The following is a 16191-nucleotide window of genomic DNA, read 5'->3' as shown; positions in this document are numbered from 1 at the left end:
AGTCTTGCATAGATTTACCAGTGATGTTGGCTTGTGGTCTCAGAAATCAAACAAGCCGTTACATAAACTTCTGTATACAATATCGTCATTTAGGGAAACAAAAATTGTACTTTGATGACCTCATCCCACGTGACAAGAACCGCAGCAGACACACAACAATATTACCAAACCCAGTCGCAAGCACTGAAAAGAAAATGGTAGACCGCTTGCTGCACATACACACACACACTCACACACACACACACACACACACACACACACACACACACACACACACACACACATAAAACTTTATCATTTAGTCATTTATTCCTTATTGCATCCACCTAAAAATCATTTAGTTGCTTTGGTCAGTATTCTGACCACCTTTGTAAAGGGATCAATAATATGGTATATGTTTGTTTTGAATAGAATTACTGAAGATACAAATAAAACGATTCTAAAAAGTAAAATGAGCACGTAGGAATGTTTAAGTATCAGACACACACGCACACACACACACACACACACACACACACACGAACACATCCATTTTACGAGAAAACTATTTTGAATATTAGCTTGACAAACATTTCCAGCGAGATTGATATATAGAGTATTACAAAGTGCCAGGTCCTGAATAATAGCAGATCAACTCAATGAGTATATGCCTACTCCTCAAAACGTCTGAAAGAAAGAAGCATAGTGAGTTAAAGATAAAGAACAATAACAACTTTAAGAAGGGAGGAAAATAGAGAAAAGCAGGCAGGTAGGAGAGAGAGAGAGAGAGAGATAAGAAAGACCGAAATATGACAGGATGAGTGATAAGAGGATAGGTGAAAAAGCAGACTTTGGCAAAGAACCCTTTAAAGGGGAAATCCAGTCCAAATATTAGTTAATTTGATAAGAAAGAGCAAAATATTAAGAGTTCAACAGTATACATTTTATCAAAATTGCACGAAAAATAATCAAAGTTTCCCTATATTGGGGGGAAACCGTTCTTGAACAGTCAATATGAATATGCAAATGGCAAAGTGAGCATGCCATTCCCGCACAACTTACCATATAGGCTGTACATAAAATTGTGAAATTTCTTGTTTTTCATTCAAACGCAATTATGCCCGAGGCTCAAATCCTCATCTAACTGATCCTTATTCTGAAGTTATTCAACCAGGAATAGCATCATGTTTCAGACTTCAACGAAAGAAACATTGAATTATTGTCATTTTTTTTTACACGATCAATGGAAAATTGTGCAGGTATGACATGGTTACCTCACTCAATTTCATATTCATACCAACTGTCCAGAACTGTTTTGGAGAAATTATCAAAACTTCAAAATTTCAAAACTTCCTTATTTCTCCTTCGATTTCAGTCAAATTTGTACCGTTGAACTCGTAAAATTTTACTCTTTATCAGACTAACTTATATTTGGACGGATTTCCTCTTTAGGGCTTGGTTGTGACTTACGTTTTACCGAAACAACACTATCACAAGGCAACGAGTCACCATCGCCCATCATCAAAATTTTAACATTAATGCGAGGTGCAGGTGGCATTCTTTGTTCAAATATCAAAATTTCCTTCCACTAGAATTTTGGTTTGGTTTGGTTTATTTCTGCAGTCAATCAAATACAAGTTCAACCTAAATTTTAAAGACGCAAAGCATAACAAAGGCAATGATCAAAATAATATCAAAACATATTACACAAATAGATACGCATAAGCAATAGCATTGTGCAATAGATATACAGTCATGTGCAAAACATGTTGATAAGATAAACATAACTATAGTAGGTATTTTTCAAGTTCAAGTTCAAGTATATTTCCATTTTTTTCAGTAAATATGACAGGTAAGTAAATGCAGGAGACAAAGTGGTACATTCTCACGACAGTGCTGTGCAAATACAGATTTGCATGAAGTTCTAAAAGATTTAGAAACAGAAAGCATTACAAAGGAAGCGCGCTCTACTTACATCGATATCCTTGGGAAACAGAAACAGCATGAAACGAACGAACCTATATATATATATATATATATATATATATATATATATATACATATATATATATATATATATGTATACATATATATATATATACATATATATATGTATACATATATATATATATATATATATATATATATATATATATATATATATACACATATATACCGTATATAATCACAACGTGCCTGAGTTGTTTGATTAGAAACCAACCACAACTGGCATACAAATACACAAAGGGATCTATGATTTTATTGTGTCCACTATACTAGGCCTATATATTCCTGGGAGATATTCTTGAACATTATTATATGCAGAACTCATTACATCAAAACTGATTGTATCAATAAATACAATATAATGGCCATGGTGATAATTACGATGATAATGATGCTTCAACGAAAATTGTGTAATACTACTTAAACTATTACATTAATTCATATCGACACGCTTAGAATGAAGGATATCCCGAGAGTTATGGTTACAACCCTGGCAGCAACCATCGTGATGATTGAGCCTAGCGTTTATTTTGTTTTATTCTATTCATTTTGTGTGTAGGTGGGGGGACATGACAAAATATCAGGCTCTCCAGGGCCATAAAGCATTGCTCTTCGTTCATTTATTTCACATCATATTTGGGATTTTCACATTAAAAGTCATCAAGCAAGATATCATGATCCCACCAGACGTTGCTGTATCATAGTAATCAATCACATGAATATCATTACTTTAAATGTGAATGAATTCTAAAACATTGACCTGGAAAAAAGAAAAGTAGAGAGCATTTCTCAGAACTCATTGGTTCTTTGACATTGAGTCGGTTAATCTTCCACCGCATTGGAAGCACCTTTGTTCTGAGAACACTGTTTCGTCAATACCTATCGTGACAGCCATTCCTGTTGTGGTTTTGTAGGTATTGGCCCTAGGGGAAGTCATCAATTTGTCAATATTTATACTGAGCAATCACATGGGAGGGCGATATATAGTATGTAGACTACATAGTCACCTGTGCCAAATCAACGCTTTCCTATAGATTGAGGTGGGGGGGGGGGACGGGGAGAGAGAGAGCGAGAGAAGAGATGGGGTGGGGGAGAAGGAGTCTATAGAGAAATAGAGTAATAAAGAAAGATTGAAAAACAAATCCACACATACACGCACAGAAAAAATAGGGGGCGCTACTCTCTATCAATCCGTTCACAATTATCCAACACGGCGATCAAATGACTTCCATTTGCCATTTCTGAGAACTTTGTTGGCTCAAAACACATTCATCTACGATGGGCCAAAGTATTGGAATTCACTTCACAACAATATTACAACAGCTCAATCTCTGAACTCCTTCAAGAATAAATCAAAATCATTTTTATTGAAATCTTACAACATCCAACCGAGTTAGTTTCCCTTTATCATGTCAGTCAAGTCATCATTCTTTTTTACATAAGTCCTCCTTCTATTTATGTTCCTGTCTGTGTTCTAAATATAACGATGTGTTTATTCTCTCTTTCTCCTGCATTCTTACCAACATAATTACGTATAAAAAGTGTTTTGCATTATATTCAATCCAGCTCGTATTTCATCACTTATTTTACATTATGGAATCTAGATTGCTTGCGTCCACGATGACACGTGCTGTAGTTTCCCCCCTTTCTTCCCCTTTTTTTCTCTTTTTTTTTCTCTCTTTTATTTCCTTTGCTTTCTTTTCCCCTTCCCAATCATCTTGATGTCAGTTGACATCGGTTCGTTTTATTTTGTTTTATATTGCTGTCTTGTGTATTTTCTGAGGGTCCCATATCGTACAAGCTCTGCTTCTTACTGGGACCCTCCGCTTCCATCCTCATCCTTAGTTGACTGGTATTTATATTTATTTATAATTAACAAAGATGTATATAATTGCATCTACTTCTCATTTTCATATGTACCTCGTCAAATTACGTTCTGCAAGTATTACAAATATCCTGTGCATATGCAATGTATCTAATTTCTTTGTTAATTTGATGGAAGTGAAAATAAAGTTGAATCTTGAATCTTGAATCTTGAATCTATATCTTAAAAGTCGGTCTGTTAACTGACTTTAAATGGGACATAAAACGGACGTCCCGTGTGTGAGTTTTCGTAAAAGGTCCCGCTTCACTCATTCATCGCAAAGAGCAGGATGCATATTAACTCGGTGAACTGGTCCGCCCAAAGTACTCACAACTTAATACTAGACCCCATGGAAGACCAATAGTGTATTTGAATATTGGCTATCCAGCCATCTTGTCAGATGGAAAAATGAAAACTATAGCATAAGGTTATTCGTGTTCAAAGAGAATCTACTCATTCGAAAAGAGCTATAATAATACCGAACAGTGAAGGCATGACTTAAAAGCTCTAGACACCAAGGGGAAATTGGACAAAAACTAGATGAAATTGTGATCAGTGGTGATTGTTAAACTAGGGGGGTGTGAGTTGAAGAATGTTATCTGGGCCCTTTACTACCACCTGCAGTTCGTGCAAAGCTAATAATCATTATTTGGTAGTAATTGTTTGACGCAATTTTTACTTGCAGAAGCATTCGTGACTTTTTCCCCCTTGGGAGTCTGTCCATCGCATCACGTAATGAATGATATGGCTATAATGGACAAAAAGAGTGACAATAAATGAAACCATTATCATTTCTATTATTACTTTGCTGTATGACTTACACTCGATTTCATGAACTGGCAACTTTATTTCAATTTCAATTTCAATCATTTATTTTCATTCTTCTGTTTTCCAACAAACATAGCACGAAATAAATTAGGATTATATCATAAACATTATACATTCGACTTTGCAAAGGATAAATGGTAGGCCTACAGATAAACATTTATTATGCATCCATGCAGGCAAAAATAAAAAAGTTATGCTGCAGCTGAGAAAAAGAAGAAGAAATGACAGGTCCACTAAAAAGCAAGCTTGTATATTGTGAACCACTCAAACTTATACGAACACATAAACAATATAAATACTACAATATCGGGAAAGAGAGGTATTTTTTTTTTTTAAACTTAGAGATTTTTTTGAAAGAAAAGTCTCTTTTTATTTTGTATTTTGCACTGGTTTTACCATACATTACACACTGCAATCCAGTGTGGGCATATTCTCCTGCTTTCTGTCATTGCAATGTCAGGAAATACACAATTCCCAAATCAATACATTTAAATCTCCCTTTTCTTTATTTTTCTTTTTGCTAAATTTTGGTTATTGTAACGACATAACATATTTTGAATGAGTAATCAATCATTATTTAGTTAATTTACAATAATTATTGTTATTTTCACAATTTCCTTCTGAATTTCTTTGTGATGTTTTATACGTCTTATAAACCGAATACTGTTATGTTCATAATGTATGTATTTTGGCTTAATTTTTAAGACAGTATGCTAAGCTTATACATGTAATGTTATTTTCAAAATGTATGTTCTCATGTAATGTGTGGTTGAAAAAATGGCAGAAATAAAACCAAGCAAACAAACAAACTTTCCTATCACTTTTTCTACAAGAGACTGACGCGTATAGGCAAAATGAGTGATACGGCATAGGAAAACTCATGGAATCTCAGGTTTTATGTGTTTTCACCAAGGCAGTGATATAAGTCGCAATCATTTATGCAAATTAGATAGAAGGGTGACGTCAAGGCCCCAAAAGGCTAACACTGATCGACTCTCATGTCTTACCTGACTTTCCACTTTTGATATAAAATCGAGTAGAAAACAAAACTATTCTTTGCCTAAAATATTCGATGAGCTGTTTGAGCAATTATGACTTCTATATAGGGAGAAAAGGTAAATATCATTTTATTCTATTTATCAACTTTTTTTTCATGACTATAATGTTGTTATACAAGTGAACAAGGGAACTTAATATACTTTGCACATTGTATGGTTACGACCAATATAACGATCTAATATCTGATATGAAAACAAATGACATTTCCAACGTCTCATGTTCGATTTTAATGGAATAATTTACAACCTTGAACTGATGTAGAATTTTATTTCGAAAGCCGCCAAAAAAATATCATGCTTTCATTCATTCATGATTGGTGTTCGTTGTTGAGTCCTCTGAACATGCATGATGTATATTGACTGTTTCATTAATATCACACATCATTTCCCCAACTTGCGACGTACGTTAGAAAAATAAAAAGAAAGAGTCATTTGCTCATTTGCTATACATGCATTCAGGAATAGGAGCGTATTGGTTTAAGTTTATAAGTAATAGCTACAGGAAATTACCCGGTAATGAAGAAATGAATAATTTAGTGACTTAGCTTATATTTTCCATCCATTGCGATGAAATTTGGCAGTGAAATCATCCTGGTACCGACCTAATGAGTGCCTCGGATTAAAGAAAAACAGGTGGCCGCGTGTTTTCTCAAAATTGTTATGTCGAGTACACCGTACTTGTCATGCGACATCTCTTTGACCATCAAGGCGATAGGTAAAAAATAATGTAAATGTCAAACCAAGAGCGTGATCTATTCTCCATGTAGATGGCGCTATTTTGCTTTTGCTAGTGGCACAAGTCTGTGGAGGAATCAGAACCGCGGGTCTGGTAGTGCCGTTCATTTACGCGCACAGTATGGTAAGACTTTTTGAGTTCTCATGAACGCTTTACAATTCATCCCATTGTTTGGAAGGGCCAGAACTTTCTGTATGGAGGTTACAATTAGGTTATAATTGGAAATAATTAGTCTCCTACTGACAGTACATTGTATTTTGTTGAGTAACCTTCACGAAAACGTTAAAGGTTCTGTTTACCTTTGGGAGCAGTAATTAAAAAAAATGTTCAAGATATCACATCAATTTGATGCATATATTGTGTAGGTCAGTAGTTGTATCACAAAACATCCTATCATATAAGAATTTTGCAATGAAACCTAATATATAAGGAGATATCACTATTTGTTTTCAAGAAACCGTAACTGTAGACGGTTTAGTCTGGAAACATTTCTATTATATTTGATTCCATGTACCTGTTTCTGTCTATGTATAATATACCCCAGTTTTTAAGCCTTTATCTGTAACCATTTATATTCATGTTTATTTAGTCATATGCGTTTACACTCAGTCAGTCAATATCAAGTCAATTGACTAAGTGCTCTTTTGTGTCATGATCTTATGTGACAGGTTTGCATGATAAACACTGCGATTGTATAATGCCGAGAAACTGCTGCTAACTCAGAGTTATTGCGCTAATGATTTTTATAAAATGGGTTCAAGAATGTAGCCAATAGGAAGCGCTGAAATGAGTCACCTGTGCTTTCGTTACTCAGTCCCATTCGAGTTCTGTGGTCCCATTGCACTGCGTGTTAAATCCTATTGCCGATCGTCTGTGCGCGCGGCGGCTCCTTTGAATTGCATGCATACGCGCTGTCAATCCTGTAAACAACTTCTAGTCCGGCCTTTCTTCCCTTGTGCATAACATGACGTGGCGTACGTATCCAACGTATCATACGTACAGTGAGTGTACGTTAGACCAAGCGTTGTGGGACCGGACGCATACATGGAGTCACTTTGAAGGGCAAATCCAACGATTTAGCAGGTTAATTCTCTCGCCGTTTTCAGAGTATGTTGTCTAGTAGGCCTATATGAGGAGTCTATATCAAGTCTTTAAGGTAAAGGGTGCATATTCTATGTAAAATAAGTTTAAAACAAGTTTTCATGCGGGAACTTAAGTGTCCGGAAACCCAATCCCCCATCATAAATACTGTAGGCCTATGTGCGGGATTTCCGAGTGCGACGTGCGTAAATGTTTGGGACGAACATCTTCGGACGTCTTGACCCACAAAGGTACGTGAAAAACGCTGAAAAATGCTGTTAGTTTTTGAATTTTCGGCCCATTTTATAAAACAAATGGGGCTATCCTGTGCATCATTTGTATATTATTGCACTCAAAGGAGATTTTGCTATTCCATAATATAGGTTTTCCCGACCAATTTCGCACTTTTGTTAGTCCATTTGATAGAAGGTTCATTCAATTTAGCAAAATCCCTCGTTATCGCACAGTCTGTCATTCACAACTTCAACATGTGCGTTCAATTTAGCATTTCGATCAACGAAATTTGCACATGTGGCTTTCGAATTCGTAAAAAGGGCATTCAAATTGGCTGGTACTCTACGTTCAGTCAAATTCGCCACCACTCGCCGAAAAGGGTATTTGAGTCATTGAAAGCAGTCAAATTCAAAACATTTTCATTCAAATTAACGTCATGTTATTTCTTTCTTGAAAAGGTGAGAACATTCAATCGTGTTACACGATTGTATTTCTAAGTGACTTTTTGTTTCAACCACACATTGTTAAGCAGTAAAAGTATCATATTTTTGAATCTATACACTGTATAACTCGAGTTTGTTGTTCTGTGAATCTATATAACTCGAGTTTGTTAGTAAATTCTGTAATGCCTCTTTTCTTTCATACATAGGCCTACATGTACCAATACTACAGATTAACTTCATCTTTTTAAAGTCACGACAGCACAAGTCAGATACAGACGTATATCTCAAGAAGACAGAGACAGAATTATAGGAACATTAATTTGATGATCATAACCTTGACTTCCTAGAACTGGCAGACACACTCGGAATAAAGCGCTCAACGGCCAGATAAGTTGTGGCCACTTGCACTATCTTCGGACTTGGAGACTCAATAAGCACATTAAAAAAAAAGAAATTGCCAAAATCTCTCAAATGAATACAAAAATATGAAATTTAATGATGCTTTCAAAACAATAACTATGTTGAAAAAAATATAAAAAAAGAACCAAAGCATAAACATGTGTGCTAAATTGACTGCAAAAGATGTTAAATTGGATTCCCAAAAATGATTTCGAATGAACGAGCGCAGCATAAACGTAATCACGTGGCTATATCATTCTAAATTGAATGAACGAAAAACGAAATAGTGCTTGTTTTACGAATTTCAATTGAAAAAGTGTTAATTAGAATTAGGTTAAAGGTAATTTGAATGCTCCAAAATGAATTTGAATGAAGAGATTATAAAATCAAAATACCGAACAAGTCATCTACGCTAAATTTTGCTTAATTGAATGCAGCAATAAGGATTTGGACTGACAATTTAAGTGCGAAATTAGCCGGGAAAACATAGTGGTTCGTGTTATGATTTAAGCACTATTCCGCTCCATGGAGGTAAGTTAAACAATAGTAAAAGAGTAAAATCAAACCAACTTGTTGATAGAAATAACATCAAAATACATTGTACAACATAAAAAGAAGAAACGTTTGGGCCATAAAGAGGCTGAGTAGGCCTAATCTTGTACCCATAGAAGAAACATTCTTTCGTTGGTATTGAATCAAACGATTTAAGAATGGCAAAAAAGAAGAAGAAGAAGAAGAAGAAGAAGATAATTCATTCATCCATATTTTACACCCTAAAGAACTCTTTTTAAAACTCCCGATTCAACCTGCCAGTTATCTATAGGTTCCTCATAATAAAGACTGACTTCATCTGACCCAAATACACAATATTCATGCGAATCCACTTACTTCCCTTGTATAAGTCTTACCAGTGGTTGTATCAGAATGCACTCATATTATTTTGGAGCTCTCTACAAGATATGAATGGTGAGGTTTCAATCAAGTCGACGCGACGCGATGCGATGCGACACGATGCTACCATTCTGTACAACCCAAGTACTTATTTAACACGACTGCTCCGAGGGTTTGTATGAATACAATACAATGTATCTCCATTTTATAGGCTCCACAGTCACGCCAGAATAAAAGTGCACCACATTTCACGCGTACTCAGATCGTGTGTACCAATTCTCTGGGCCTTGCTCATGCCTCTTATCAATATGATTCGCATGCATACATGAACTCGAATTGACTTATCACGCAAATAACATCCTCTATTCCATCGCAAAGGAACAAAAATGGGATGTTGGAATGTCAATTTTGACAAAGAGAACGTAGACACGCAAACAACGGATTCTGTTCCTCTTATACCCCTGCACCCTCTCTTAATTCAGGGAGGGAAATGTGTCGGTGGAAACTATTGTATTGACAAGTTACTGTCGGGCCTAAGGTTGCGGGTGATAATATTTTCAATTTCAATTTTCAATTTCAATTTATTTTCGTATTTCTCGATGGAAAATACATGGTATATAACAAAATATAATACAGAATGTCCAGCTTGGATATATACATGAAGAAATAGGAATACAAAAGTAATACATAACGGTCGATGTGTCATTTTCAATCAAAGTAAAAGATGCGAAGAGAAATACGATGGAACCTACTAAAAAGCAAAGCTTGTTGAGTGTAGGTCCCAACAAAAGCCTAGTAAGGGGAACAGGATGAGGAGCACGGGTACAATTAAGACCAAAAGTAATGATAAACAAAAGAGAATGACTATTACTCGGGGCTCAGAAGATTCTTCTCACATGCATTTATGTGTGTGATAAAATGAGAACAAGTAACCACATGCTGCACACTATAGCAGTTGCTCTCATAGCAATTTAGACATGGGAGTGATAATGACGTGAATACTTAAGTACTATTAGGGTTTAAACATTCCGGCTTCCATAGACACGGGGAAAGATTTAAAAAATGGAGAACATGAATCAATTGCAATTCCTATATGTGATATACCAGCCAGCTGCAATGATGCATAAAAGAAAGGAAAGAAAGAAAGGAGGGGAAACTATGCGACACGACCATGGTCTTACTAGAAGTGGAAGGAAAAACACCGATGGGAAGGAATTTGAGAGAGCATGCAACTAAAATGTATATGCATGAGTCTGTTCACATGGCAACAACCGAGTAGTATAACAGAGCAGCCATCAGCATAATAAAAAGGAATTTTAGTGCACTTGTGTGTTGTAGCTATTCAATACATGCTGTCTGAGTTTACGCTTAAAGGATGATAATGACAAGCAGCTTTTAACCTCTGTTGGGAGATCATTCCAATATTTAGGACCTGTATACATAATTGTGTTTTTAGCGAAAACTGTTCGAGTTCGTGGAAGGTGATAAGCGTCACTCTGGCGAGTTGGATAGTGGTGGACAGAATTGTTTCTTATGAACATCTGTAAAAAGACACAGGAAGATCTTTTGAGGAAAGTTTATACATGAAAATACCTAAATTATAACCAAACAAATCTATCAGTTTTAAAATCTTATTTTTCTGAAATAAGGCGTTAGTGTGAGATAAATACCCAGCATGGTTAATAATTCTGATCGCTCGCTTTTGAAGAAGAAAAAGTGAATCCAGTAAGTATTTAGTTGCGTTACCCCACGCAAGAATTCCATAATTAAGATATGGGGAAATCATGGTTGAATATACAATCTGCAAGATATGGTTGGGCAAAAAATGTTTCAGTTTGTTTAGGATTCCTGTATTTCGTGACAACATTTTGCTTAAAAAATTAAAGTGAGTTTTCCAGGAAAGGTCACTATCGATGTAAAGTCCTAAAAACTTTGTGGTGCATTATATCACTATAGTCCCTTGATAAACGGTGAAACAGCCACAGCTTGATAACGAACAAAGTCTAAATGAGTATAAAGGAAATTCAAAATCGACGCCGAGAGGCGGCCATCTTTATCTCTTGCAGAAGCAGTGAGAAAGTGACATGAGTTATATTTTGGGAATAGTACAGAGGAAAAGACATCCGATTTGTTTATTTCGATGCATTCTAAACAGAGTGGAATGACTTCTTCATGCACGTGCCTATATAACCATTTATCCTGATTAATGATTAGGTATAATCGTTCTTTCATGTAGTTTGTTTTGCACTTTGCATATAATATATCACGCAGAAATTTAGCTCTGCACACCATGGGTGCCTTGACACATCGATAAGAGCTCGATCCTTCTGCTCGATTTATTATTATTTTTTACCAGGCTGATTTATGTTTGTATGTTTGCTTGAGTGCAATGTTTGTTAAATAATTTGAGGTTTAGCACCAGCGTTGTTTCCACCCTCTATACATTGATCTTAATCTTCACCAGTGAGTTTCAAAGTAAAACTTGACCCGATGGGAGTATTTCCTTTACCTTTGTATCATACTTAACAATCAACCACCAACATCTCTTTTGTCGATGTTTTGGCTTTGTGTGTATGTGTGTGTGTGTGGGGGGGGGGGGTGTGCGTGTGTTTTCGAGTGCACAAGTTTGTTTGATTTTTTTTTTCGTGTGTATAGGTTGTTTTTGTTGGTGAATATAGCTATAGGTTTGATTCGTAATCTTTCTCTGTCTTTCTGTGCGAGTGTACTTGTGGGTATTTAGATGTGTGAGTGTGTTTATAATTATGAGTGTGTTTATTTCAAGCATCAGTCAACCACTAAGGCGCATCATTTGTGATAATAGGAAAATGGCAGATGTAGTTCCTGTCTTCAGGAAGGGAGAGAGATATAAGGCAGAAACTAAAGACCCATCTCACTGACATCCATCATAATATGTAAGATCTTGGAACACATATTGTTTGCAGCAGCATTCGTGACCATCTCGACCACCATCATAGCATCTTATGTGACGCCCAGCATAGCTTTCGTAAAAGAAGCGCTCATGCACATCTCAACTCCTACTTTCTGTGCAAGACCTTGCAAGAGGTCTTGAGGATGGTAAATAACTTGCTGTTATTCTTCTAGACCTGTTCGTTGTTATAGCCGTATACACAAGCAGCGTATAGCTGACGTGCTGAAGCACCTTCAGTGGACCAGTCTTCAGGAGAGAAGGGTCTTAGCAAAGAGTATATGCATGGTACAATCCATAATCCACCGACTGCACATCGACGGACATCCCGAACGTACACTTTGTACCAGCCACTGGACCGTCTACACGTGAGAATCCAAACAAATGTCAAATTCCGTATGCCAGAATCCACTGACATATCAGAAGATATTTTCCTGATGCATGCAATTAAACTGTGGAATTCTTTTCAACCAGGTATAATCAATAGAACCTCTCTAGAGATTTTCAAACAGGGGGTGCAACAAATTAGGCTTCGTTAAGCCTCTCCTGTCTTTTTTTTTTAAGCAACACATAGAATCTGTAGTGATCTATTTACTTTACTTTTCTTCTTGCAAGCACAAGAACGATGATACGCCATTTCAACGGTGGTCTGTACTTAACTGGAAGAAGAAGAAGAAGAAGAAGAAGAGTGTCATTGGACAAAACCATTCTATATTTCACGACAAACGTGTAGCTTATAACGGACCGCGCACACATTTCCAGAATAAACATGAGGAATATTATCCATAATCATAACACTCAGCCAATAACCGCACCGAGACAGATACAAAGTACAACCGAGAATGAAAAGATCTAAGTATGTATGATTGTACACTTTACAGAACAGTCATTGAAACATTCAACCAATCATCGCGTTTTGCCAAAACACCAACGAAATTGAGGCAGGTGCAGGTAAAGAAGGGTGACATTTGATCTGATGAATGTACGAAGTAGGGACGCTGCTCGAAGTGGCAAAGTACAATGGCGAAGAACGCTGGCGATACTGCAGGAAACAACTGCTCGTCGTCGATTGGGGAAGAAAATGGCACCCGTGTGTTCCTCTGGTGCAGCCCAAGAACGGTCTCAACCGCCTTGTCAAAGTGCCTCAGTTTCATCGAGGGCATGGAAGTCTGGTCCGAACCGTTCGTCTACTGTTTCCTCTCCTCGAAGGAGCTCCAGGCGGCGACGGGGCAAGAGATCCCGATGGAGCTAGAGGGAAACGAGGCCATCTTTGCCAAGACCACAGAGCTGATGCGGAAGATGACCAACTCCAATGTGATAACTGAGCGGATCGTGTAAGAAATCACACAGTGGTTAAAGTTTCTTCTCTTGGAATACTGCATCTATTTATTATGTTAGTTATGTTACGTTTACATTTTTCAAGATAATTACACTGCCAGAGTAAACTGGCATTGACCGTCAAAGTCCTTCTTGTGTCTCTTCAGGGGGGCATTTCATGAAGGAACTTGTCGGATAAAATGTCTGACAGGAAGTTACAAGTCAATTATATCCGACTTGTTCAGAGGAATCAGCCAATCAGAATAGAGAATTTCTCAAAACTTGTCGGATAAAAGAGACTTATCAGATATTTTTATCCGACAAGTTCCTTCATAAAATGCCCCCCAGATTACTCATTTACAATAGACATTGTAATCAAACACTTTAAATAGGCTATTTTCTATTTTGCATCAGGCTCAGTTTGTTTTCTGTTTCCTCCTTTCCTTGATCTAGATTCTCAAAACTGAAACCACGGTTAGAGTCATCAAAAAGCAAACATGTCTTCGTCAAAGACATGTGCTTCGCCTTGAACGAGAAGACGCTCCGTTACCTTCCCGACGGTTATCGGCATACGTTCCTCATCAGAACGCCTGAGAGAACCATCCAGTCCTTCCGCAAAGCATACTTCGACCACTTCATGTCTCAGGGTCTCCTGTCGGGCACGGCAGCGGACGAAAAGACCTTCGACCTCCTGGAAGACTGCAAACACATGGACTCCGGCTACTACATCAAAGACGTCTACGACTTTTGGAAGTACGTCCGCGAGGAGATCGAGCCGGACCCCATCGTGATCGACACCGACGACCTCCTGAACAACCCGCGGGAGATTCTGCAGAAGTATTGTGAGCTGGTGGGGCTGCCGTTCAGCGAGTCATTGATGCAATGGGACCCCTCGATCGACATCTGCAAGACGTGGAAACAGTGTGGCGATGACCAGATCATTCAGATGCAGCCCTTCTACGGGCGGGCCATGCGGAGTTCGTGCTTCATGCCGCCCACCAAGCAGGTGCCTCGCGACAAACTGACACCCGACGTCATCAAAGGAATCGACGAGACAATGAAATATTTCGAGGAAATGTATGAACATCGAATCACGGTGTAACATCCGATATACCTTTGTAATGTACTCCAAATTACGTGTTGTCCCCCTTTTATGATACAGCAAAGTGTTCGTGATAGAAATAAAACGTTTTTTGTTATACGAGGAAACTGAAAATAAGAAAAAAAAAATAAGATAAGAAGTGATAAATCAACACTTGCGTTTTTACTTTACTTAAAAAGACTATAGGTGTGAAGAAAAATATACACCAGCAAGGCACAACATGTTGGCCTCTACGTGTCACTATCGTCTCTGTTGTAATTTATTAGCTAAAAAGATAACCACTATAAATGATTTCGAAAGATTATATAGATTTACTCGATTAATGAAATCCCTCAAGACTGAGGTTGCTACTTTGTAACCAAAGAGGATCTGTTCGTTCTTCTCACCAACCCTTAAAGAATTCCCATTTTTGTTTGATCCATACCTAAGATTCTATTATCACTAGGTTCACGACGGGGTTATTTATAAAAAGATTAGATTCTGCCATCGTCTAAAATGGCGGCCAATTCAACCCCCCCATCAGTTGGGATGCAGCATTATGAATCAGACGGTTTTCCTCGTCTCATTCGGCTGACGTCCAAGCGTTTCTAAGGAATGATAAGATATCATTATCACTAAAGAATGATGATTTCAGCTCTTATTTTGCTATATGATACTCAGGAAACAGTTGAATGTCTACGAAAAACTGGGCAAAATGTCCACTCCATAATTCTTGCAAAGACATCTGCCATCCGTAGAAGAACACTTGGAAGTTCAGTATTTTTATGCATAAGTAGTACTCTCTCACGGTATCTATCTTTCACACAATATAAACACACTCTGAGGTCTTGTTCTCTGCCTTTTTTCTCTCTGTCTCTCCTTTTTTATACGTAAAACCCTCTATAGAATATGTAATCCTTTGTAGTATATTTTTTTCCTCAAATTTATTTCGTATCATCAACTATTCCTCTCATTTTGCGGACGCAGTACAGCGAATGACGACATCAATACTGTTAAATCTTTAAATTATTTTGATATTCTTTTTCCAACTGTTTGTCCGTTAGCACAAGGCATAGACGAATACACCCACGTACATTGTCTTTCTCGACCTTGCGGAATTCAGAAATTGTGTATCCAGATTTCTCTCTCCCTCTCTCCATCTCCTTTTCCCCCTTGTCATTCATACAGTCTCTGCTCTGAGGCATTTCATCTCCAAGGATTCAAGTCTACTTTTTTCCTCTCCTTAGAGTCCATGTTTCAGATCCACAAATCGCAATTGGTCTGTCGAGTCCATAAGTGTTTTTTTTTCGATATTTCTTTTTTTGCGGGTAACACAATGCGTTGCAGC

The 16191-nt window shown here is 37.2% G+C and overlaps 1 protein-coding gene across 1 annotated transcript; it reads left to right on the top strand.

Moving 5' to 3' along the window:
* Nucleotides 1–13410: 13410 nt before the first annotated feature.
* LOC139722661 (uncharacterized) lies at nt 13411–14864 on the top strand. Its single transcript, XM_071633954.1, has 2 exons — nt 13411–13779; nt 14216–14864. The coding sequence occupies exons 1-2, from the start codon at nt 13466–13468 to the stop codon at nt 14862–14864; spliced, it is 963 nt and encodes a 320-aa protein (XP_071490055.1). The 5' UTR covers nt 13411–13465.
* The last annotated feature ends 1327 nt before the right edge of the window (nt 14865–16191 follow it).

The sequence above is a fragment of the Diadema antillarum genome, unplaced genomic scaffold, assembly GCF_040938485.1.
Source record: "Diadema antillarum isolate AM-2024a unplaced genomic scaffold, OU_Dant_1.0 scf00000169, whole genome shotgun sequence".
Classification (NCBI taxonomy): domain Eukaryota; kingdom Metazoa; phylum Echinodermata; class Echinoidea; order Diadematoida; family Diadematidae; genus Diadema; species Diadema antillarum.
The sequence above is the reverse complement of the archived record's forward strand: the minus strand, read 5'-3'. Positions and strand labels throughout refer to the sequence as shown.